The sequence below is a fragment of the Callorhinus ursinus genome, unplaced genomic scaffold (genome assembly GCF_003265705.2).
Source record: "Callorhinus ursinus isolate GAN/ISIS: 27379988/994484 unplaced genomic scaffold, GSC_fseal_2.0 scaffold41, whole genome shotgun sequence".
In the NCBI taxonomy this organism is placed as follows: domain Eukaryota; kingdom Metazoa; phylum Chordata; class Mammalia; order Carnivora; family Otariidae; genus Callorhinus; species Callorhinus ursinus.
Genome location: NW_027397103.1, coordinates 1,171,685 through 1,194,880, shown reverse-complemented (window position 1 = coordinate 1,194,880; position 23,196 = coordinate 1,171,685). Strand labels below are relative to the sequence as shown.

Below are 23,196 nucleotides of genomic sequence, written 5' to 3'. Positions count from 1 at the left end.
ATTCGTCCCCAAACCTAAAAGAGAACATTCTAAGCCCCAAGTGCAAAATCCCTCCCAGAGTTCTGGAAGGGGGAGCCAATCCCCCAGTCTTCTCTGGGTGGAGTGGGGAGAAATCAAACTTCAAGACAGTCTGAGTGCCAAAAGCAGATGTGCAAACAAAGATAAGGAAGGCAGGGTTTTCACCAGACAAATTCGTGCCCCACTCAGTTTAGACATTAAAATAAACTAACTTAATTTCATGCCATATGCAAATCCTTAGCAGCTGTCAGCTCTGTAATCACAGGAGACTTAATGTAATAACTAAACAAGAACAAAAACGCAGCAAATACAGGCTCTGGGCAAGTCCATTGACAGCGGGTTTTATGTTCCTGGGAACTCAGCAAGTGCAGAGCATTTATGGCGGACATCTGGAAGCAGTTATGTGCCCAAACGGCTGCCATCTCCTTAACAAAAATGCTGACAGCGATAATAAATAATGGCTAAGACCTGATCCGGGCGTTGCACACCCTGAGCCCCCATGTGCCATGAACGTCTCTCTCTAGACCCTACAGCCTCTCTGCACTTGTCAGGGTTCAGCACGGCCTGGCTGCAATCTGGACTGAGAGCTCAGAAGCAGCCAAAAGACATCCCAGGTTCACTGGGTTTGGGTCCCCCCCCAACGTGGAACCAAAGAAGTGGGAAGATGCCCGCCACCAGTGGCTGAGGAGGGGTGGTGCCGTGGGCCAGGAGCCAAATGAGCTGCCTTCTGTGCATTATCTCAGTGTTTCCCAAAGCGTGGAGGATGATTTAAGTTCATCCAGTCATTCAGTCAACAAACATTTATGAAGCACCTATTATGTGTCAGGCACTGTGCTGGAAATAGATCAGCAAACAAAATACATACAAATCCCTGGCTGTGTGAGGTTTGGTTTCTGGTGGGACACATCTTTAAAATACAGCTGGGATATGGGTTAGGAAAAAGACACTTTGCCCTAGTTATTGCCTTAGGATGAAGTTCTAGGTTTAAAAGTTGATTTTAAAAAGCATTAAACGGGGCGCCTGGGTGGCTCAGTCGGTTAAGTGTCTGCCTTCAGCTCAGGGCATGATCCCAGAGTCCTGGGATCGAGCCCCGCCCCAAATGGCACTGGGCTCCCTTACTCAGCAGGGAGTCTGCTTCTCCCTCTCCCCCTGCCCCTCCCCTTGCTCATTTGCGTGCTCTCTTCTCTCTCTCTCAAATAAATAAAATCTTTAAAAAACAAAAAAGATTTTCTAAGAAAAGCACTAAATAAATAATAAAACAGGTGTTTCACAGGTGGCTTAAAAGCATGATGGGGTTTCTTCTCCTACACGACCCTGATATAGGTATTATCGTTAGTCTCGTTTTATAGCTAGGGAAACTGAGGCTCAGGGAGATGGAGTCATTTGCCTGAGGTCACATGGGACACTGTAGAGTCCAGATTTGAACCCAGGTCCATCTTCAGAGCCCGTGTTTTAACCACCACTCGGAGCCAAGGAGATACATCAGGTGGCCCGTTTCATCCCACCACTTGGCTCCCTTCCACCAGCTCCCCAAATCACTTTGCACATGGCTTATACCCCCTCTACAGAAATCCCACCGAGGGGTTATGCCATTTCCCCTTGCTCATGGTTTAGGGTTAAGGAGGATTCAGGGCAGCCCATTTCACATCCTTCCTTAATTTGGGAGCCAGGACGGCCCCCCATTCACACAACAGCCTAGCTCAGGGGCCTGTGGAAACAACCAGAGACCCACTACAGGGAGGGAAGACCCTCTGATGACCCGAAGCTACTTCCCCAGCCCTGAAGGGCTGATCTCAAGTGTGATCATGTCTGGGACCAACATGCAAAGCTCCCATCACCCCCAGCAGGAGAGCAACTCAGAACATCTTCATCTCCAACCGCAAGCCAGAGGAGCAAGACCATCTATGCAGAGGAGCAAGAACATCTCCCAGGTGTCGCATGCCAAGAGCTCAGTCACTCCTCCAACAACCTGTGTGACAACCACTGTGATCATTCCCATTTCACAGATGAGAAGACAGAGCCAGGGAGAACTAAAAAACTTGCCCAAGGTCACCCATCTGCTCAGTGGCAGTGCTGGGTTTTCAGCCCCAGACGGTCTGGATGCAGACCCTGCACTCTAAACCAGGGCCCAGAAAACTTGTGTTATGAAGGGCCCAGGAGTAAATATTTTAGACTTTTGTGGGCCATACAGCCTCTGCTGCAACTACCCAAGTCTGCCAGTGTAGACTCAAACAGCCATGGATGACACATAAATGAGTGGGCCCAGCTGGGTTCCAATAAAACTTTATTTACAAAAACAGGCAGTGGGCCACATTGGGGCCACAAGCCATAGTCTGCCAACCCCTACTTTAATCCACTGCACAGCACTGCCTTTTGTCATCTCTAAAGCACATACCCTGAGCCACCCACTAGGGATTTGTACCATAGAAAAAGCAAACGAACGATAAGTTCGTCTCGAAATCAGAAGACGAATCCTGTGGGACCCTAAGGAGACCGTGTAACCTCCTGGTCCTGTTTCCTCTATCGTAAAATGAAAAGAATACCCACATGGCACACACAGAAAACGCACACATGCGCGCGCGCGCGCACACACACACACACACACACAGACTCTGCAGGCTTATTAGGACAATCCAGGGAGGAGGTGCATGCCAACGGTTTATAAGATCACCCCTGTCCAAATGCAATTATTGTTATTCTATAACTGAGGCCTCCAGGAGGCACAGAAAATATTGGGCATCATTGTCAAGAGGCTCTCTCTACTACTTCTGAGGGCCCCTCAATGCCTTCCCATCACACTGGAAACTCATTTGTCCTCCATTTCCGTTGTGATTGAGCCTCTTAACTCCCTCCCTGTTGAAAGACATAAGGGCCAACGTGTGAGATTTAACACTCCATTCCCTGAGTCATTAGATCCAGCCACATAAAGTGAAATGTTGAACAATTAACTTCTGTGCAGCTCCCAGAGGCGATGTGGCAACAGCACCAGCAACCCTGTCCATAAACCACTCTTTTGTTCTCTCCTGGAGCCCTGAAACCACTCATCTGTCCCCTGTTGACTCCCCATTTTCAGGACTCCAGGATGGGGTGAGCAGAGGTCAACACCCCAAGAGAGACACTTAGCCCGGTGAAGATGTTTATAAATGGAAGCAGCAAGGTTCAGTAAAATCTAATCAGCCCTAAAACAAGATGAGCTCTTGACACTTACAAGAACTTCCATTCATGCCGGAACTATCTGGGGGTTCGTGCTGTGTGTTGTCACCGCTGCAGACAAGGGCTGCCCTCCAGAGTCCACGGGCTGACACAGATACGGTAGACAAATAGTTCGGTACAAGAGGGACTGACACCCAGGGAGAGGGCAGGAAGTCCTGACCACATATGGGATGCCCTGAGCTAGGGTTTGAGTAAGCGCCCCAAGAAAGGAGCTGAAATGCTCTGTGGTGAGCAGGACTTTGCTACGGGAAGCAGAGATGTGGGAAAGAACATTGCAGGCAAAACGACAGCGCAGCCGTCCTCTGGCTGGATGGCCCTCGGTGTGTATGTGTAGCCCCTGAACTCCCTCCTGGATTTTATTGCTACTTGACATCATCTTGCACATCACAGGGGCTCAAAAGACCTCTCTCGAAGTGAAATGGATGGTCCAGGCATGCTCCTTTTGCTCCTCCCCGATCGGCTATTCAGGGAGAGACTCTGAGCTGGGGAGCAGGGGCATACAGCAGGTAGTTCTCCTACAGAATCGTAAGACAACCATCAAAATCAAGCAATGGGGGCGCCTGGGTGTCTCCGTCAGCTAAGCGTCTGTCTTCGACTCTGGTCATGATCCCAGGGGATTGAGCCCCGCATCAGGGCTCCCTGTTCAGGGGAGAGTCTGCTTCTCCCTCTGCCCTTTGCCCCGCTCGTGCGCTCTCTCTCAAATAAATAAATAAAATCTTTTTTATAAAAATCAAGCAATGAACATCGATGTATTATCATCAATTAATCCTCGGACCCCAATTAAGTTTCACCAATTATTCCAATAAAATCCTTTATTATAAAAGGACATTGTCCATTATAAAAGATTGTCCATGGCACACCCACCACCACAGACCAATAAGCTGCCCCCAAGTGAGCTTTATGCTTACCAAAAGTAGCTGTTTGCTCCCAAACCTGTTTGTGTCCTTTGTACTTGCCGTTATAATTACATATTTTAGATAAAAAGTGGACAGGATAAAATAGGAGGGGAAAAGGAAGTTGTACCTGTGAAAAGTGAAGTGTTTGGGAAAGCCCTAAGAAAATCAACTTTCTAAATAGGAACTGATGGGGCGCTTGGGTGGCTCAGTCTGTTGAGCATCTGCCTTGGGCTCAGGTCATGATCTCAGGGTCCTGGGATCGAGTCCCATGTTGGGCTCCCTGCTCAGCAGGGAGCCTGCTTCTCCCTCTGCCTCTGCAGCTCCCCCTGCTTGTGCTCATTCTCTCTCTCTCTGTCAAATAAATAAAATCTCTAAATAGAAACTGATAAGGAATTAGTTATAGAGGTAGACACTGTAAAACACAGGGCAGCGGCGGTCATTAAAATCGGGAAGGGTCCTATATTCTGCTCTGCAAGTGTCTTTAAATTCTCATTACACTGAAGTAAGCCAAAAGAGATAATCATCTGATCTGTACAGGAAAGATGAGAGGAGACCTGAATCAATTAACCCCTCATCGATTAATTAACCCAATATTAATTAATTATGTAGGTTACTCAATTGACCTAATATTAACTAACCCAATATTAATATTGGAAAATTAGTGTACAGAATACAAATTAACATACAGAACACCGGTGCAGGTACGTTAATATAAAAGAGAAGATATTCTAGGATATAAAATCTGTTTTTCTGCTTTCACCAACTTTTCCAGTTAATCTCCGCAGACACTAGTCAATGGGAAAATCATATCATGATCCATATCATAGGTCATCAGGGAAACGCGAATTAAAACAAGACACCACCACGCACCTAGGAGAATGGCCAAGATCGGGAACACAGACAACACCAGATGCTGCCAAGGATGTGAAACAACAGGAGCTCTCACTCAGGGCTGGTGGGGATGCAAAATGGGACAGCCCCAGTGGGAGACAGTTCGGCAGTTTCTTAGAACACGAAACATCCTCTCACCGTATGATCCCCAGCAATTGCTGTCCTTGGTATTTACCCACAGGAGTGGAACACTTCTGACCACTCAAACACCTGCACACAGATGTTTAAAGCAGCTTTATTCACTGTTGCCCAAATCTGGAAGCAATCGAGATAAATAAACTGCAGTCCATCCACACAAGGGAATATTCAGGGCGAAAAAGAAATGAGCTATCAAGCCACGAAAGACATGGAGGAAACTTCAACGCATATGACGAAGTGAAAGAAGCTGATCTGAAAAGGCAACATACCGTAGGATTCCCACATATGACATTCTGGAAAAGACAAAACTACCGAGACAGTAAAAGGATCAGGTTGCCCTGGGTTGGGAGGGGATGGGAAGGATGAACAGGCAGAGCATAGAAGACATTTAGGGCAGTGAAAATACTCAGCATGATACTGTGATGGTGGACACCTGTCCTGATGCATCTGTCCAGACCCACAGAACGCACAACACCGAGAGTGAACCCGGATGTAAACTATGGACTCTGGGTGATGATGATGTGTCCGTGTAGGTCCATCCATTACAACAAGCATTCCACTCTGGGGGGATGCTGATAAAGGGGGAAGCTGTTCCCCGAGGGGTGGGCAGGGTGTATATGGGAAATCTCTGTAGCTTCCTCTCAATTTTGCTGTGAACTTAAAGCTGCTCTAAAAAAATAAATAAATAAAATCTTTAAAATTAAAAAAGAAATGATAGCAGACTAGCATCTCAGCTGTACCTTGAGGACATGTCCAAAGTGGACACTAGGAATGTTATTTGGCCTCAAAAAGGTAGGAAACTCTGACCCGGGCTACCATGAGGATGACCCCTGAGGACACTATGCTAAGCTGAGACAAACACTCCACCTAGAGTAGTCAGAATCAGAGAGACAGAAAGTAAAAGGGGGTCTCCCAGCCTGGGGGGAAGGGGACTGGGGAGCTAGAGTTTCAGTTTGGGCCGATGAAAAGAGTCCTGGAGATGGATGGGGGCGTTGGTTGTACAACAATGCAAATGTGTTTAATGCCACTGAACTCTACACTTCAAAATAGTTAAGGTGGTAAATCTTATGGTATGTGCATTTTAACACAATAGTAATGCTAGTCAAATATCTAGACCAGCGCAAGGCAAAAAGTGAGATGATTTCTACCTGCATTGTTTATGGCTGGAAGATAGAAAGCAGATTATAACTTCAGTAAAGCAGGTGCACGAAGAGGTAGCTTTGAAGTGAATCCCACAAAAAGAAAAGGAGGGGAAAGAAAGGTCTGGAACAATGAACTAATCCTAACATGCATGATGCTTGCAGGATGGTGCCTGGCACCCAGTAAGCACTTGCCAGTGATGATAACTATCCCACCGTAAGAGGGAGTCGTGGGGAAGCATGTCCACTCACGCAGGCAGGACACCTGGCCAGCTGTGTTCCGGAGGGGCCGCTTGCCCCACTACAGTCTCGAAGCAGCGGGGAAGGCTCCAGATGGGACATTCCGGAAGGGCCAGCACTGGTGGCCCCAGAGGAATCTGCTCCCCTCCATCCCTCTGGAGCCCATGGGCTAATTTGGCAGCCGCACCCCCAGACAACCGAACTGTTCTCAAAGAGAATGGAGACGCCTTTGTCAGAGAGACTGTGGAGGCCCTTAAGGAGGCAAAGAATAAAAATGCTGAAAGAAGCCAGTCACCAAAGACGACATATTCCATGCTTCCATTTATAGGGAGAGGAATCTATATGGAAAGAAAGTAGGTTGCCAGGGCGGAGGGCGGGTGGTGGCAGAGAAACCTAAAGGGTGGGAGGTTTTTTTGGGGTGGGGGGAGATGAACAGTTCTAAAATCGACTGTGATTATGAGTGAATTGTATGGTATGAGAAGCGCAGCTCAGTAAAGCTGATATTAACAACAGGAGCGCCTGGCTGGCTCAGTGGGCAGAGCATGAGACTGTTGATCTCGGGGTTGTGAGTTTGAGCCCCACATTGGGCGTAGAGATTTCTAAAATAAACAAATAAACTTTAAAACACACACACACACACACACACACACACACACACACACACACACACACGACAGTCTTCTTAAAAACAACAGCAAACAAGAGAAAGCTGCATTGGCTCTAAACTTCCTCCTCGGGTTCCTCTAAGAACGCCAGAGCCAACACCATCCCTCTAAGGGCTGTGCTCGTTTCACAACAATTCATTAAAGAGCGTTTCCTCGATGCCAGGAAAAGACCCTTTGATGTCCATCCCTAGCCCTCCTCAGAATTCATATCTAGTTAGAGGAGGGGAATGCACAGTAAAGACTCTGCTTTCTTGCCTAGCCGGGCACCCTTGCTAATTTCCTTGTCTCCACGTTACTATGGCAACAGAAGGCTTCCACCGAGAGCTTCTGGGGCGTGTCCAAAGGGACCGCAATCTGGACCCAGGGTGGTTGCAGCCCCGCTGCCGGGTAGCTCCCGGGCGCTGGCTGGCCCCAGTGGTGGGTGGGACAGCCCGTGATCCCATGAAGCATGGAAATCAGAGAAGGGGAAGGAGGCAGACAGGGGATCCTGTAGGTCCGCACACCAGGCTGGTCTAGTGGCCACCCTGAGTCACCATCACCATGCAGGAAGAGGAGAGGGTGTTGGGCACATCTTTTAGAGGCTGTGATCTAAAATGGCATCTTGAGCTCCTGAGCTGGTCTCCACTGTCGGCATGACCATATTTTTAAGTAGGAGGAGGCAGCTTCTCTGGCCAATGAGAGTAACACAGCTGGAAAGCTTTCATGAAACATCTGGGGGAAAGGCAGTGGGCAACTGGGAGCCCAGTGTTGTGGCAGCTGAGTCTCACACCTGCAGAAGCTTCCTACCCCCACAAGACTTGGCCAAAGGGCCCTGAAGTCCAGGCTGTTGGGCTGTCGGATGGAACCACTGGGATTGAGGAGGGGCAGGTGCAGTGGGTGCTGGATAAGCAGCCTCCAAGATGGCCCCTAATGATTTTCACCTCCAGCTGAAGTTTAGGCATTCCCCTTCCACACTCTACCTAGGTTGCTCTGTGTTGTGACCCATACAGTTCAGACAGTATGTGACTTCCAAAGCTATGTCGTAAAGGACGTCAGGCTCTCGGATCACTCATACTGGGGGAAGCCGCCACGTTGGGAAGGCACCCAGACATCCCTAAGGAGCGACCCACATGGAGAAAAACTGAAGCCCCTGCCCACCAGCCAGCACCAACCTGCCAGCCGCCTAAGCGAGCCACCTTGGAAATGGCTCCTCAGCCCAGTCAAGCCTTCAGGTGACAGTAGCCCCAGCCAACATGGTGACTGCAATCTTGAGAGAGAGCCTCAGTGAGAACTATTCCACTAAGCTGCTCCTGGATTCTTGACACACACAAACTATGTAAAATAATACATTTGTATTGTTGTGTTAAGCTGCTAAATTTGGGCACTATTTGTTACACAGCAGTGGATAATTGATACAGAGTAGATCCAGCTGCCGCTAGGATAGCCAGAAATTGTCTTGAGAAGAAAAGATGGTTTTATTAAGATTTTCCCTCCTTGGGGCGCCTGGGTGGCTCAGTCATTAAGCATCTGCCTTCAGCTCAGGTCATGATCCCAGGGTCCTGGGATCGAGTCCCGCATCAGGCTCCTTGCTCAGCGGGAAGCCTGCTTCTCTCTCTGCCTGCCACTCCCCCTGCTTATTCTCTCTCTCTCTCTCTGACAAATAAATACAATCTTTCAAAAAAAATTTTTTTCTCTCCTTGCTCCCCATGCCCCTCCCCAAAGTAGTTCTGCAAAAGAAAGTGATGTGTTGGTGAGCAGAGTCTACACATTTGGATTTGTGTCCAGGCTCTGCCCTTGCCCTCTATCCACCTTCACCTGTAAAACTAAAGAGCTAAAGCATAACCTGTCAGTCTGGAAATCATAGGGTCTGAGAGTGGTTAAAACCATAAGTTTCAACTCAGGAAGACTAGTTGTGAACCCTGGCTCTGCCACCTGCTTGCTGTGTGACTCAAGCTAATTACTTAACTTCACTGAGCCTCAGTTTCACCTTCTGTAAAGTGGGTGTAATGATCTCTACTTCATGGCATTGTTACAAAATCCAATAAAACAATACACATAAATTACTTAGTACACAGTAAATGCTTAAAAAGTGGTCGTCACCACTACCAGTAATGAGACAGTGGGACAGGTACAATTATTTCCCCTTATAGTCAAGATACATGAGGATCAGAAAGATTGGAGGACTTTATTGGTCTAGAGCAGGCCCAGGTATGGATGTTTTTTTAAAAAGCTCCCCAAGTGATTGATTCTTTGAGAAACTCTGCCCTAGAGAAACTTCCACACGCATGCCAAAAAATCATACAAGAATTTCACTGCCATGTGTTTGTAAGAGAAAAGGACTTGATTTTGGCTCAGGTCATGATCTCAGGGTCGTGGGACTGAGCTCCCCACTTAGCATGGAGTCTGCTTGAGATTCTCTCCCTCTCCCTCTGCCCCTCCGCTTGTGTTCTCTCTCTGTCTCTAAAACAAATAAATAAATAAATAAGTTTAAAAAAATAGATTATATTACCCATGCCCTGAAGCCTTAGTCATTCTCTCCCCTGTCACTTTCCCTTCCTTCCCTCCCAGAGATAATCACCATCTTGAATTTGTTGCTTATTACATCCATACCATGGCCTCTTGTTTTTAACCATACGTATATACGTATGGTTATGTATAATACGTATATACGTATTATACATAAAATAATAGTGATGTTCTGCATGCTTTTACATGTTATATATACATTGTGTATCCTCCTGCCTTTTTTTTTTTTTTGGTTTGGCATTATATTTTTAGAGAGTTATATTCATGTTGATACAGTTAGTTCTGGCTCAGTAATCATACACTGCTGTGTCATATTCCACTTACAATTTATTTCCCATTTACCTGTTGATAGGTATTTGGATCATTTCTAGTCCTTTTCTTTTTTTTTCCTTTTTAAAGATTTTATTTGTTCATTTGAGAGAAAGAGAGAGAGAGAGCACAAGCAGGGGGAGAGGCAGAGGGAGAAGCAGACTCCCTGCTGAGCCGGGAGCGGGATGTGGGACTCGATCCGAGAACCTGGAGATCATGCCCTGAGCTGAAGGCAGACGCTTAACCTAGTGAGTCACCCAATATGATATTTCTTAAACTGGGGGGCAGGCACACAGGTACCCATTTTATTATCTATGCCTTCTGGATGTCTGAAATACTTCATAATTTAAAAATAGACGTGCATAAAAAATATCTAGTATAACTGTGCATGGGAATTTTTTTCTTATTGTTTACTTGTACCTTCTTATTATATCTGTGATCCCATTTTGGTTTTAGGAAATAAAATAGTTGTAATTACACTGTAAGGTGACGGACAGTAACTGCACTCTCCGTGGTGACCACTGAGCGATGTCCAGAATTGTCAAATCACTCTGTCGTGCACCCAAAACTTATATAATATTGTATGCCAACCATACTTCAATTTAAAAAAAAAAGAAATAAGGTAGTTGGTTATTTTGACTATTTAACAAGAAAAGAAGCAGTTATGTTTAATTTTTTTGAAAGTAAGAAAAATCACTTCCCCACGTGATTTGCTCTGGAAACAACACTTATTTGCATGTCTGAGATCATCCTGAATCCAGAGCAGGAGCCCTGGGCCCAAGGACACCTCCAGGTCGGTGTTCCCCCAAACCCTGCCTCTTGGGGATGCCCCAGGCCCTGGGGCCTGACCCAACTGGGTATGCAAACTGAAGATGTCAGTAGTCAGGGAGAAGGACTGCGGGGGCGCTGGGAGGGGCGCGGGCCTCTTTGACAGCAGTTCTAAGGTAGAAGGAGAAAAAAAAAATTCAAGCCGGCTGGGAAATTAGATGCACCTGGGAGTAGGGAGGCGGGGACCAGTGTGGTGCATTTTCTTTTACATGAAGTTGCGTCATTCCGGAGCCATTTCAAGGCAATAGAACCTCCAGTTGGGGAGTTTTGTGTTTCTTAAGCAATAGAATCCGACTCTGCCAGCAAGCAGCGCTTGACTGCTGTTTCTTAAAGATGTACAAGGGTTTGTTTGGTTTGGTTTGGTTTTGCATAATGGACACATTTCCCAAGCAGCCACTTTCCAGGTTGTCAAGTGTCAAGATAAGCTTTTAGAGAACTCCTCCGTGGGCCGCGAGGAGACCATTTCCACCCAATACGGAATGCTTAAGGTGGGGCAAGCCAACTTTTGACTATCGCTTCAAGGACCAAAGTATTTTGTGCATTCAACGCAGCTGAACGCAGACGAGAAAATTGAGATCTCCTGACAAAGAGAGTGTATGGGGAACTGATGCCCGGTGAACTACTGTCCCCTGGTGGCCATAGGCAGTGGTGCGATCATCTGCCGAGAGAGGCATTTGTGATGCTCCTTCCTGTGTTCCCCGCCACCATCTCCGGCCCCTTTTAAAAGCCTAAAACAGGGATTACGATCTGGCAGCCCTCCGTAGCCAGTGGGCAGATATAACAACTGTTTAAAAATGTGGAGAGTTTGCTTAAAAATCTAGGCCTGACATTTCTTTTGAAAAATTAGAAAATCTGCCAACTTTTGGACGTAATACATTTTGTTTGTTTGTTTACACAAATGTGGGCTAGAGCTTAGAAGCTGCTGCCCACTTTGGATAAGGCAGGTACTGTCACCTTCTCCACACTCCCCACCTCCCCCTGTTGTCTCGTGCCCAGGTAGTTTAACTCGTAGATTGTTCTTGTGTAGCTTCTGGGTTTGCTACCTATCATTCTAAGCTCATTGAAGAGGTGACACTGGCACCTCGAAATGTGGAAAGTGGATGCTGCCTTTATTTCTTTTAATTCTTTTCTTTTTTTAAGATTTTATTTATTTGAGAGAAACAGCGAGTGAGCACAAGCAGGGGTGAGGGGCAGAGGGAGAGCAGGGAGCCTGACGCCGGGCTCGATCCCAGCACTCTGGGATCGTGACCCGAGCTGAAAGGCAGATGCTTAACCGACTGAGCCACCCAGGTGCCCCCGGATGGTACCTTTATAAGCAGATGATGACGTCACCTTATGCCTGGGAGGGGCAGAAGTCCACAGGCCCCAGGATAGCCAGTTCAGTGGAGTAAGTGACCTGCTCCAGGACACACAGCTTGGGGAACGGTTACTAGATACAAACAGGAAGCACAGCCAGAGCTGTTTGGTCCTGCACCTTGCAATGCCCCCGCCCCCGTCCCCCCATGGTGTCTTTTCCGACAGCACACTCCTGGCTGTAGGTCAGTGGCTTCCCTAAACTGGAAGCAGACTGAGACATGAAAGGACATGGAATCATTCCCCAGTGACTGGAGCCACCTGTAGCTCTGACAGTTTATTCTGTGAATAACAAAACAGCAATAACTTTGTGTCTTGTCTAGGAATAACTGCAACAGGAGATACGTATCAAATGTTTGCTTTGTGCCAGACATGTAGGCTCTCACTTCCCCCTCACACAAAACCCCATGAGGTAGTGTCACTGCACTGTCCCCGTTTTACAGAAAAGCAGATGGCACCAGTGACATCAAGTCACTTGCTAAATGTAACTCCGTTTTCAAGTGGCTGAGCTGGTACTAGAACCCAGGGCTGTGTGGCTCCGGTGGTGACACCCACAACCACTGCCTGATAGCGGCTCCCAAGGGGAGTGTCATGGAGGAGGTCAGATCTTGAAGAGTCGGGCCTTCCGCAGATCCTGAACTTGAGGCCAAAGGCGAAGTCGGCTGTTTGTCCCCATTTTACAAATGGAAAAACTGAGGCTTGGAATAACACCCAAGGTCACACAGAGCTTAGGTGACAAAGTCCACATTGAAGCCGGGGTCTCTCTGCCTCCAGAATCAATAGGGCTAACATCTTAACGCTTAGCATTCCTGGATGTTGCATTTCAATATTTGTGAAAGAGGTTGGAGGTTTCAGCTCTCTGCTTCAGGGGAAAATCCCAGTCTCTCTGGGAAGATAATAAACCAGCCAGTTCCTTCTCGAGTGGATGCAAATTAAAAAGTTTGGGAGGAAAGGGAAAGAGAGGTGCGAAAGGGGGGGAAGGGTCAACCCTGGTATCAGAGAGTCAGGACTAAGAACAGGAGCTCTGAAGTCAGACTAACAGGGTGCGGAGCATCCTCATTTTCCACCTAAGGAAACGGAGGGCCAGGAGAGTGGCCCCCAGACGAGGAGCAGGACAGCACTTCACGGCAGGCGGAACTGCGAGTTTCCGGTCGCGGAACCTCCGGAGCCCCCAAATCGCCGCCGCGCGGGTTTTCCGCCCGCTACTCCCGCCTGTCGCCGGGCCCCGCCCCTCCGGTTGCCTATTGGCTGCTGCGGGCACGAGACCAACACAGGAGCCAGCCAATGGGGGTGACCCACGGCGCGTCTTTCCCGGGGAAGCAGACACAGGAGCTAGAACCCGGAAGTGCGAGGGGAGGACAAGTCGGGGAAACCAATCCGCCGCGACGAGGATGGCGGGTCGACCAATGGCGAGTCGCCGGGGGCGGGGCCACAAGGCCGGCGGCGGCGAAGGGCCTGGGAACGGGTGGCAGCAGAGCCTCCAAGTCCCTGGAAGGCGGCGGCAGGGTCGGGCAGCAGCGCGCGGTAGGAGGGGGCGAGCCCTAGGGGCTCGGAAGGAACGAGCTGGGCAGGGAGCAGCGGGGAAGTGAGCCCTGGGCGGGATTCAGAGGGACCTAAGTCGAGCCACATCGCCCCTCTGGGCCTCAGTTTTCCCCTTCCTAGGGCAGTGAGGAGTGAGACGTTCGCATCTCGTGCCTCCCCCCGCGCAGACCCGGGTCCCTGGCGAACTCCAGCCCCGCCGCGGATCCCGTCCCTCCGGGAGCCTCCCAGGGCACCTGGACGAAGCAGTGACCCATACCCTCTTCTAAACCCCCACAGCACGCCCAGCGTACCCCGGTTAGAGCGCAGACCAAGCCATTTCAAGTGTATCAACGAGCCAGGCTCCCCCATTAGACTCTAAGCCCTGGGCGATCAGAAACCTCATCAGTCTTTTCTGGGCCTTGGAGGCCCAGCACCAGGAGCAGGCTGGAGCAGGGATGCATGGGCCCTGGTTGGGAATAAGGTAGAGGTTAAGACCTGGGTACTCTTCCCAGAAGCACTGAGAATTCATTCTTGATGCTTCTGTTTACTAGCTTGGCCTTCTAGAGACTGACTGACTGTGCTTTAGTTTCTCTTGTCTGTAAAATGGAGTCGGGGGTATCTCCTTCATAAGGTGTTAATGATTGAGATAATGCGTGGCTAGCACTCAGCTTAGTGCTCAGTACACCATAGTTGCCCAATAATTGCTTACTGTTAGCATAATGGTGCTTGCATACCTGATCCCTCCAGCCCAAAGCACATGCCCACTGTCATGTGGAGGGTGAGTGCTCACCCACTCTGGCCCACAGCTTGAGTTCCTTTTGAGATGCTTGGACTGCCCAAGCTCTAGGTAAAATCCTTACTGGACAGGTCAGGGAAGGAAGGCCAGAGAGGGGAGCAGCACTGTGGCTAATACCAGGATGTGGGCACGAAGAGGGGACCACCAAACAGTTGTGCATATCAAAGGCTAGCCCTCAGAACTGCCTTGGCCAATCTGGATATGTGTGTGGGCACAGATCTGTGGTCAAGGGAGGGGACTTTAGAGCCATGGGTTCCTGAATTCAAGTCCTAAGGCTATCACTTACTCACTGGGTGACTTTGGGCAAGGGGCTTCATCTCTCTGAGCCTGTTTCCTCATCTGGAGAAAGTGGGATGACGGTAACATCAGCTCCTGTTGAAGACTGCAAGAGATAGTATGTGTGAGGTCCTTGGTGCTTACCAGGGCCTGGCACACAGTAAGCGCTCAATAAATGTTGAAGGCAGTGGCATTACTTTTCAGAGTCACGGTGCCCTGGAAGTGGCACCCGTCCTCCAGGCTGGCCCCTCCCCATTTAAATCCACTTCCTGCCTTGCCCCAACCCCTGGGTCATAGTGAGATAGGAGGTGTGGGGGCCTCCAACCCCCCGCTGAATTCAGAAGCCTATCTTGGACATGTCTCCTTCCCCGGCCTCATCTACAACTCTTGGTTCCCCGCAGATCCTGCTCTCAGGCAACTGAATATGTGCAGGGGACCCACCCCTGAGTCCAGATGACACTCATGCTGATGGCTTCAGTGATGGCAGTGACTGAACCAAAATGGGTCTCCGTCTGGGGCCGCTTCCTGTGGGTGATGCTGCTGAGCATGGTGTTGGGGTCCCTGCTGGCGCTGCTGCTGCCGCTGGGGGCCTTAGAAGAGCAGTGTCTGACTGTGCTCGAAGGCTTCTACCTGCTCAGGAGCAAGTTGGACAGGGTGCAGCATGCCGTCACCAAGTGTAGCAGCCCATCCACAGAGCTCAGTGTCACCTCCAGGGACACGCCACCGCTGGCGGTCAAGACCAAGGCCTCTCCAGGTAAGGCAGACCGGCCAGCTCTCCTCACCACTCCTTAATTGGGTAAGTCCGCCCCAAGCTCCCAGCCTAGACAAGCTGACAACTGGCTAAGATAACAGCATCACCAGCGCAGTGGTGGGAAACCGGGCACACCAGGCGGGCTCCCTGGAGGGAATGCCTGAGCTGAGACCCCAGTGTAAATAGGAAAATGACCCAAAGGAAAAGGCATGAGAGGCAAATGCACCAGGTGGAGACCAGAGGATGAGAAAGCCTGCGCATGTGACGAAAAGCAGCCCCTTGTATGGGTGGAGGGGCTGATGACGGAGGGCTAGATCTAGAGCAGTTTCTCTCCCTCCACACGACACTCCTCTGGGTTGCACTGTAGGATACTGAGCAGCATCCTTGGGCTCTACCCACTGGATGCCAGTAGCACCCCACCCCCCCCGCGACAACCCAACATGTCTTCAGACACTGCCAGCTGTCGCCTGGGTGGGGGGGTGGGGGGGTGGACAAAATCACCCCTGGTTGAGAACCACTGGGTTGAGATTTAAAGAACAGCCCAGGGATGGGGAATCCTCTGGAGCCTAGCACTAGGGGGCAACTGTTACCAGCCCATGCCTGAAGGGCCAGGGGCCAGGGCCAGCATCACCAGGACTGAGCCAGGACTGCAGAGAACTAAGAATATGGGAGAGCCACCTAACAGGAGCTGTGGCCGCAGCCACTCACTCGGGCACTCAGAAGGCAGGGGGCCAGGGAGTCCAGGTGGTACTTCCAGGGTACAGAGAATGGCTCTGGGGACACACAAAAACCAGCTGCAGGGCACAAATGCATCCATAGTGTAGAGTGAGCAGAGGGATTGGAATGAGCCCCCCTGAAGGGCCAGCACAGAGGACAGCTCTCCTGAACATCCTCTGCCCTCCCCACTCCTGCGCCAACACTACTTTGGCTCTTTTCTAGCTGGTAAGTTGGAAGCCAAAGCAGCTCTGAACCAAGCCCTGGAGATGAAACGCCAAGGCAAGCGGGAGAAAGCCCACAAGCTCTTCCTGCACGCCCTCAAAATGGACCCAGACTTCGTGGATGCGCTCAACGAGTTTGGCATCTTTTCAGAAGAGGACAGGGACATCATCCAGGCGGATTACTTATACACCAGAGCGTTGACCATCTCGCCCTACCATGAGAAAGCGCTGGTCAACCGGGACCGGACGCTGCCACTGGTCGAGGAGATCGACCAGAGGTATTTTAGCATCCTCGACAGCAAAGTGAAGAAGGTCATGTCCATCCCCAAGGGCAACTCCGCGCTGCGCAGAGTCATGGAGGAAACCTACTACCATCACATCTACCACACAGTCGCAATTGAGGGCAACACCCTCACCCTCTCGGAAATCAGGCACATCCTGGAGACTCGCTATGCCGTGCCAGGCAAGAGCCTGGAGGAGCAGAACGAGGTCATCGGCATGCACGCAGCAATGACATACATCAACACGACGCTAGTCTCCCGCATCGGGTCTGTCACCATCAGCGATGTGTTGGAGATCCATAGGCGGGTGCTCGGTTACGTGGATCCAGTGGAAGCTGGCAGGTTTCGGACAACCCAGGTCCTCGTGGGACACCACATCCCTCCCCATCCTCAAGATGTGGAAAAGCAGATGCAGGAGTTCATCCAGTGGCTCAACTCCGAGGACGCCATGAATCTGCACCCAGTGGAGTTTGCGGCCTTGGCCCATTATAAATTGGTTTACATCCACCCTTTCATCGATGGCAACGGAAGGACCTCGCGCCTGCTGATGAACCTCATCCTGATGCAGGCGGGCTACCCACCCATCACCATCCGCAAGGAGCAGAGGTCCGAGTACTACCATGTACTGGAGGTCGCCAATGAAGGCGACGTGAGGCCATTCATCCGCTTCATCGCCAAGTGTACGGAGACCACTCTGGACACCCTGCTCTTTGCCACAACAGAGTACCCGGTGGCACTGCCCGAGGCCAAACCCAACCACTCCGGGTTTAAGGAGACACTGCCTGTGAAGCCCTAACCCTGGAAATCCTCCCTTGGTGACAAGGGATGTCCCAAGGGGGGGGAAACCCTTAGCATTTCTAGAAACCTAGTTGTCTCCTAAAGCAAATGGAGACAGAAAAGGAACTTAAAACGTTCTTTACCTCCAAATGTTTTAGTTAAAAAAAAAAAAAAAAAACCTAAATTATTAAGCCTTATCTCTAAGGTAACTTATAGTTCAGCCCAAGTTATTATTTATTTTCCTCTTTGGGGCCAGTAAATGTTGTGTGGCGTCTGTCTGCGCTGGTGTCCCTAAGGAGGGAGGCTTTGGGAGCATCAATGCTGTGTGTGTGACCAGAACACAGGTTCTGGAGCAGAATTTGCACTCAGGTGGGAAGAGGCCAGAAGTGTGATAGGAGGTCCAAAAGCCATAGGAGGAACTCCTCCAAATGTCCTGTGACTTGACCTGAGAGGTCAGTACTCTTGGGGAGAACCTGGTCCCGGTTTTGAGAAATGACTGAAAGCTTGCTTCTACGAAGAGGTTGGCGTTGTGACTAATTCTCACTGGTAGACCAGCAAACTTTTGAGAGATGAAATAAAATTAATGTTGACAACATTTCTAGTTAGATACCTTTCTCATTTCAAGGAAGTCCTTAAGTCATAGTTAGCTTGCACACTCTAGTGCCAGAGGCTGTTATGTTCCCTTATCAAGACTGTTTTTCTAATTAAGAGAATAGGGGAGTGGCCAGCTTGGTTTTCTCTGTGTATGAAATGTTTCTCGCACTTCGTTTGCAGCAACTCAGACCAGATGTTTTAGTCTACAAGTTCTCTGGGTTTGTCACGCAACTAAATCCTACTGCAGATCAGGTATTGTTCAAGTAGCCAAGTCTGCCCTCACCCCCGACTCTTGAGTTGAACATCTCGTGTAGGCAGATATTCAAGAACACATCCGAGAAAACAGTTGCCACGTAAACACCAAATTAGCATTTTTGATAATGAATTAGAGGGAGTTTCTACCAAACCAGGAAAAACCTTTCAGCCAGGCAGGATGTGCCCCTTTTGTCATGCAGTCTTCTCCACTTACTGACTTGACCCCCACCTCCCCCAGCCCTTGTACTGTCTCGTGTCCCCTCGGGGAAGCAGAAGAGATTGCCTTGGAGTGGCCTTATTTTTCTAGCATCTTGTAAAATGATAAAATGTCCTATGTGATACGGCCAAGTTTCCAAGTCTTCATTCTATGGGAGAAGACTCTTTATCAATAGCATGTCGGTCCAGGTGCCGCGATGACCACTGCTGTGCTGCTCAGAGTCCAAAGGGCCACGGGTTCCTTTGCCAGTGACAGGGCCCGGGGACGTCCAACGCTGTCGTGCACTTTGTCAGGGTCGGAATGGTGGTGAACACATACAAAGTGTAGTCTCTGACTTGGGAAGTCATACCCTGATAGGAAGGAGGTCACTCTTCTGAGGTAGCAGATATTTCTAAAGTTATTTAACTGTGTAACAGGCACAGAGTAGCTTTCTGAAAGATTAAGAAATCTTTGTGAAGTGGCCCCAAGGGATAGTTATTCAAACCTTTATGAAAAATATTTGCATACTCGTATGCTGCCATACAAGTTCAGGGCAGAGGGCTCTCTGCCCCTGAACTCTTCTATCGTCTTGGTTTTATAAGCACACCGAGGAAGCCTGACAGAAGTGCGTGATTTGTACGAGAGAGAAACGTGCACTTTAGCTCTGTTGTGAAGGATGTTATTTTAATAGATTACTGACTCTAATAAAGTATTTTATTACATAAAGGCCTGAGACTTTGCTGTCTTATTCAAACGATGTTCCCATCTGTCACAAGGATGAAGGAAGAATCCTTTCGGAACGTTAAGCCCTGTTTGTACTATGGTATGAGGCGCTCATTTCGACAGGGAGGTGAGACGGAACTGTGGGGGTAAGCGACCTACCTGCGCTGGCAGGCCTGAAGCACTGGTCTTCCGCTAACACGCCAGTAACACAAATGGTGATTCGTGCTTCTCTCTACCATCAGTTCTTGATTTCCTGGGGAAAACACATAAACCCACTCACATGTTCCTGACAGTCCGTCTCTAGGACCGTCCACACCCTGAGCTCAAGTCCGAGCGGGTTCAATTCTGTAATGAGCCTGTGTTGACACGAGAAAGCATGAAGTGAGGGTAGAAGACTGGCCAACCCTGAGAGGAACGGCGAAACGTGCAGCAGCAGGAAGGAAGCCACGGCAGCCTGGACAGGTGAGGAGATACTCAGGGTTCCTCGGTGGCAGTCCCTGCTTGTCCCCAGTCCGCTCGCCCAACCAACAGGCTTCCAGGGGGCAGGGCTGAGTGCCCATTCCAAAGAACACAGGAGGGATCAGGGTTACAGCACACTTCTTCTGGCCACTACGTGAATTTAATTCACAACTAACACCTAACAAAAAATACCTTGTGAAACAGACAAGGTAGACGGGAACCAAAGGATTAAAAGACTTCAGAGGTTTACCAACCAATCCTAACTTCCTGGGGGAGGGGGGATGCACTTACAAAACAACAGGAGACTAGGAATTTGGATAGTTGAGGACTTGAAGGCATTATTGCTCATGTTTCTAGGAGTAATGATTAAACTGTGGCCTGGAGGGCCTTATCTCTTGGAGGCACTCGCTGCAGCACCCCCCCCCATGGGATGGGTGCTGCTGCCACCATGTCTGACACAACCCACAACGTAACAGGGAGGGCGGGGCGGCAGAGAAGAAGGCCCCTGTGCTAGACAGGGATGCTGAAGCTCAAGGACGGGCACTTGAGTTCCTTTTGCTCTTTTGTCAATCAACACTTTTGGATGACACTTCCAATTTCCTGTTAAAAATGTAGTAAAAGCCTGGTGCACAAAAACTTAAAAACCAATTGAAGTGGGTTGATTTCTAGCACACATGAAAGCATTTCCTGATTTCTTCCCCCAGAGTGTCTTTATAAAAAAGTCCTTTTCCCTACTGAACTGGCAACATGGCTTTTAAAGCAATAAATATTTGATAAGAGATGAGATGTAAAAAAAAAAAAAAAAGCCTAGAAGCTGAAGGGCCAAAATGCAGCAAAGTGAAGTTTAAAACTGAAGAAGACCCATCACAACTGACATGATTTAAATCAAAGGGACAACAGGATTTGACTTACAAAAGTTCTATTTACACATCTGTCAGGTAAGACAAGTGCACCCATTTCAAAATACATCCATGTTTGAATGCACATCTGAGTACCGTTCAGCAAGAAGTTTTGAAGAGAACTTCAGTTTAATAAACAAAGCTAAGTGGGGAGAATTTCAGTTTGCACTTGACATGGTATTTAAACAAAACCAAAGGGCTGAAACTCAATATTTAGACAAAGAACACAGTTCACTAATCACTAGGCAAAGAAAATGGTCCACAGCAGGTGGCACACAGAACTCCCATATAAAACAAAGGTCACAAATATTTTGCTTTCAGGAAACATAAAACAAAGGATTGATGTGTCATTTACAAATACATAATATAAAAACGCACAGCCCCCCTTGAACAAAAATCCATCAAATGTTTTTTATGTGATTTCCCCTATCCCCACCACCCCTTTACTAAAATAGGCCATTCTGGTGAATTACTAGCATCTGCCATTTTGTCTTTTAAAATTAAAAGAGTGACGGGCACATGAGCTGTGCAGGCTGTAAGAGAAGTGTCTTATAAAAGAGAGTCAGAGCTGGCCGAAAACATTTGGACAAGCGGGTCTCAAAACGGTGTGTTTGAGTTTCACTTCTGTTTCTCACTCTATAAGACACAAAAATAGCTTAAGAAACTACACACTGGGCCCAACCCATGGAGTGATCATTTTCCTCCTATTGCCCTCAATATGAGGGAGTGCTTCAAGCCTCCTTCCTTGGACACCTCATCCCTTTCTAACCCCGAGGAAAATACGTAGGAGGGGTGCTGCCCCGGGCCCTTCCATACCCAGAGTACAGCTGGGTGCCGGGTGCTCTTCCTGGCCAGTGTGCAGTAAGGCATTTCCCTTCTAAGGAGTCACGTTCACTTTCTCAGAAGCAACTTGGCAAAATCAGCATTGGACATCTTGGGTGCCTCGGCTGCTGAGGCGGTGACCACCGGCTGCGGGGCAGGGCCGTTCTCGGCCTGGGCGGCTGTCTCGCTCGGGCGCTGCAGGGCTCGGGGCAGCAGGGAGAGCTGGGTTCTCCCCTTCCCCCGCCTGGAAGAACAAACACTGGATGTACGCTTGCAAAGCAACCATTCGCGGCCCCTGCTTTATTTGCGAAAATAAGCCAGAATGGTCTTTAACCACCCAAAGCTACAAAGTGAAGACCATACTTTCCGGGCTCATTTCTGTAGTTTGTTAGTAGAGAAGTTTCTCGAAATGTGCAGAGTACCAAGTTAAGAGGTGAAGAGTAAAAACCAGAAAAGGGAGATGATCCCTGTTCTCTGTGACTCTAATATGCAAAAACCAGTTTAACAAACTGCCGTTTTCACAATCTTGGCAAAGACCAACCCTGTGCAACAGTCACACGTAGGGTGGATACAAATGCTATCCTCTTTTCAGACCTCACCAAACCACCTCACGATTTTGCAGTCTCCTTCCTACCAGGTGAAAAGCTAGCCCTTCTGATTATAGCCAGTGTAGACTACCCCGGCAAGCATGCGGTTGTCAGGTTCTGAATCCACACGTATGCATTCTACTGCCAAAGAAGACTTTAAAATAATCATTGCCTAGAAACCAACTGACCTCAGATAAATCACATGTGTAAACTGGCAAACACCAGGAAGGGTTGCACTTCCGGGCTTGCACTCTGCAGGGAGCTGCTCTGGGGAGTGACAGTGAGCATCCCCAGGAACAGCAGGCCCTGGCTTCCCGCCCCAGCTCACTGCACTAGCAGGACACGAATCCACCGCGGTGCTGGCCAGGGCCGAGTTCGGGCAGGGTAGCATGCACACACTTACGCTCCATAAATCTGCCGAGGCACCATGGCGCCACCTGGAGCTTTCCTTGCCTCTGGCTTCTCTGGAACCTTCCTCTGAGGGGGATTGCTGATGGCCACTTTGATGACATTGTCTTTGATAGTCATGCCATCCATCTTCAGTACAGCCTGTGATGCCTGGGACTCATTTTCATACTCCACATAGGCCAGGCCCTGTAGGAGGCAAGATCCAAAGCCGGATCAGGTGTGGCCGAGCCAGGACCCAACTTCCTGCCTCAGTCCAGAAGCCAGTACCCGGCAGGCAGCCCAACATCAGGTTCCCTTCCCCACCACCACCATCCTTTGGCTATAGGTTTATGCACTGGCCCTACCCTTCCTCCCTGTTTCTGCAACTGACTGTAACTTCACATAACCTTTGTGAGGTCAGCGTACCTTGTGCTTGCTCCAAAAAAAAAAAAAGGAAAAGGTAAGAAAAGATAGGGAGGGGAAGTGGGACAGACAGACCAGTATAAATCCAGCAAGAGCAAATGAATGAGGCAGCTGGACACAGGGTGAGCCCTCATGTCTGGGCCCTGGCCCCTCCTTACTTCATGCTCTTCAACTCTCCATCAACCCAGAGGGCTGGGGGAAAGGGAGGTAACCCAAACTCATGCCTAAACAACTACTCGGAATGTGGTACGAAAAGGATTTCACAGGACACTGAGGGGAGCTAGCGGGAGGACGTGATGGGGTCTTGGACTGGAGG

The 23,196-nt window shown here is 49.2% G+C and overlaps 2 protein-coding genes, 1 non-coding gene and 1 pseudogene across 6 annotated transcripts in view; 3 read left to right on the top strand and 1 right to left on the bottom strand.

Moving 5' to 3' along the window:
* The first annotated feature begins 7,052 nt into the window (after nucleotides 1-7,052).
* Nucleotides 7,053-7,125, top strand: TRNAN-GUU (transfer RNA asparagine (anticodon GUU)). The gene has a single exon. It is a non-coding gene; the product is annotated as a tRNA-Asn (tRNA).
* Nucleotides 7,126-13,620: 6,495 nt separating this feature from the next.
* Nucleotides 13,621-18,487, top strand: FICD (FIC domain protein adenylyltransferase). The gene is made up of 3 exons (XM_025889320.2): nucleotides 13,621-13,719; nucleotides 15,190-15,542; nucleotides 16,479-18,487. Exons 2-3 carry the CDS (start codon nucleotides 15,242-15,244, stop codon nucleotides 17,552-17,554), a joined length of 1,377 nt encoding a protein of 458 aa, XP_025745105.1. The 5' UTR covers nucleotides 13,621-13,719; nucleotides 15,190-15,241; the 3' UTR covers nucleotides 17,555-18,487.
* Nucleotides 18,488-18,541: 54 nt separating this feature from the next.
* The window catches only part of SART3 (spliceosome associated factor 3, U4/U6 recycling protein), a 37,235-nt gene continuing 32,580 nt past the window's right edge, over nucleotides 18,542-23,196 (bottom strand). For 2 of the 4 annotated variants that reach the window (XM_025889318.2, XM_025889319.2), the window contains exons 18-19: nucleotides 22,474-22,664; nucleotides 20,665-21,727 (exon numbers count right to left, since the gene is read on the bottom strand). In XM_025889318.2, the coding sequence (XP_025745103.1) occupies nucleotides 21,553-21,727; nucleotides 22,474-22,664 (366 nt within the window). In that variant the 3' untranslated portion in view covers nucleotides 20,665-21,552. Of the gene's footprint in view, nucleotides 19,033-19,243; nucleotides 19,557-20,664; nucleotides 21,728-22,473; nucleotides 22,665-23,196 lie in introns of those variants that run through there. The other 2 variants (XR_003211646.2, XR_003211645.2) reach the window with 2 other exon arrangements.
* On the top strand, nucleotides 21,837-21,952 carry LOC112837207 (small nucleolar RNA U3; annotated as a pseudogene).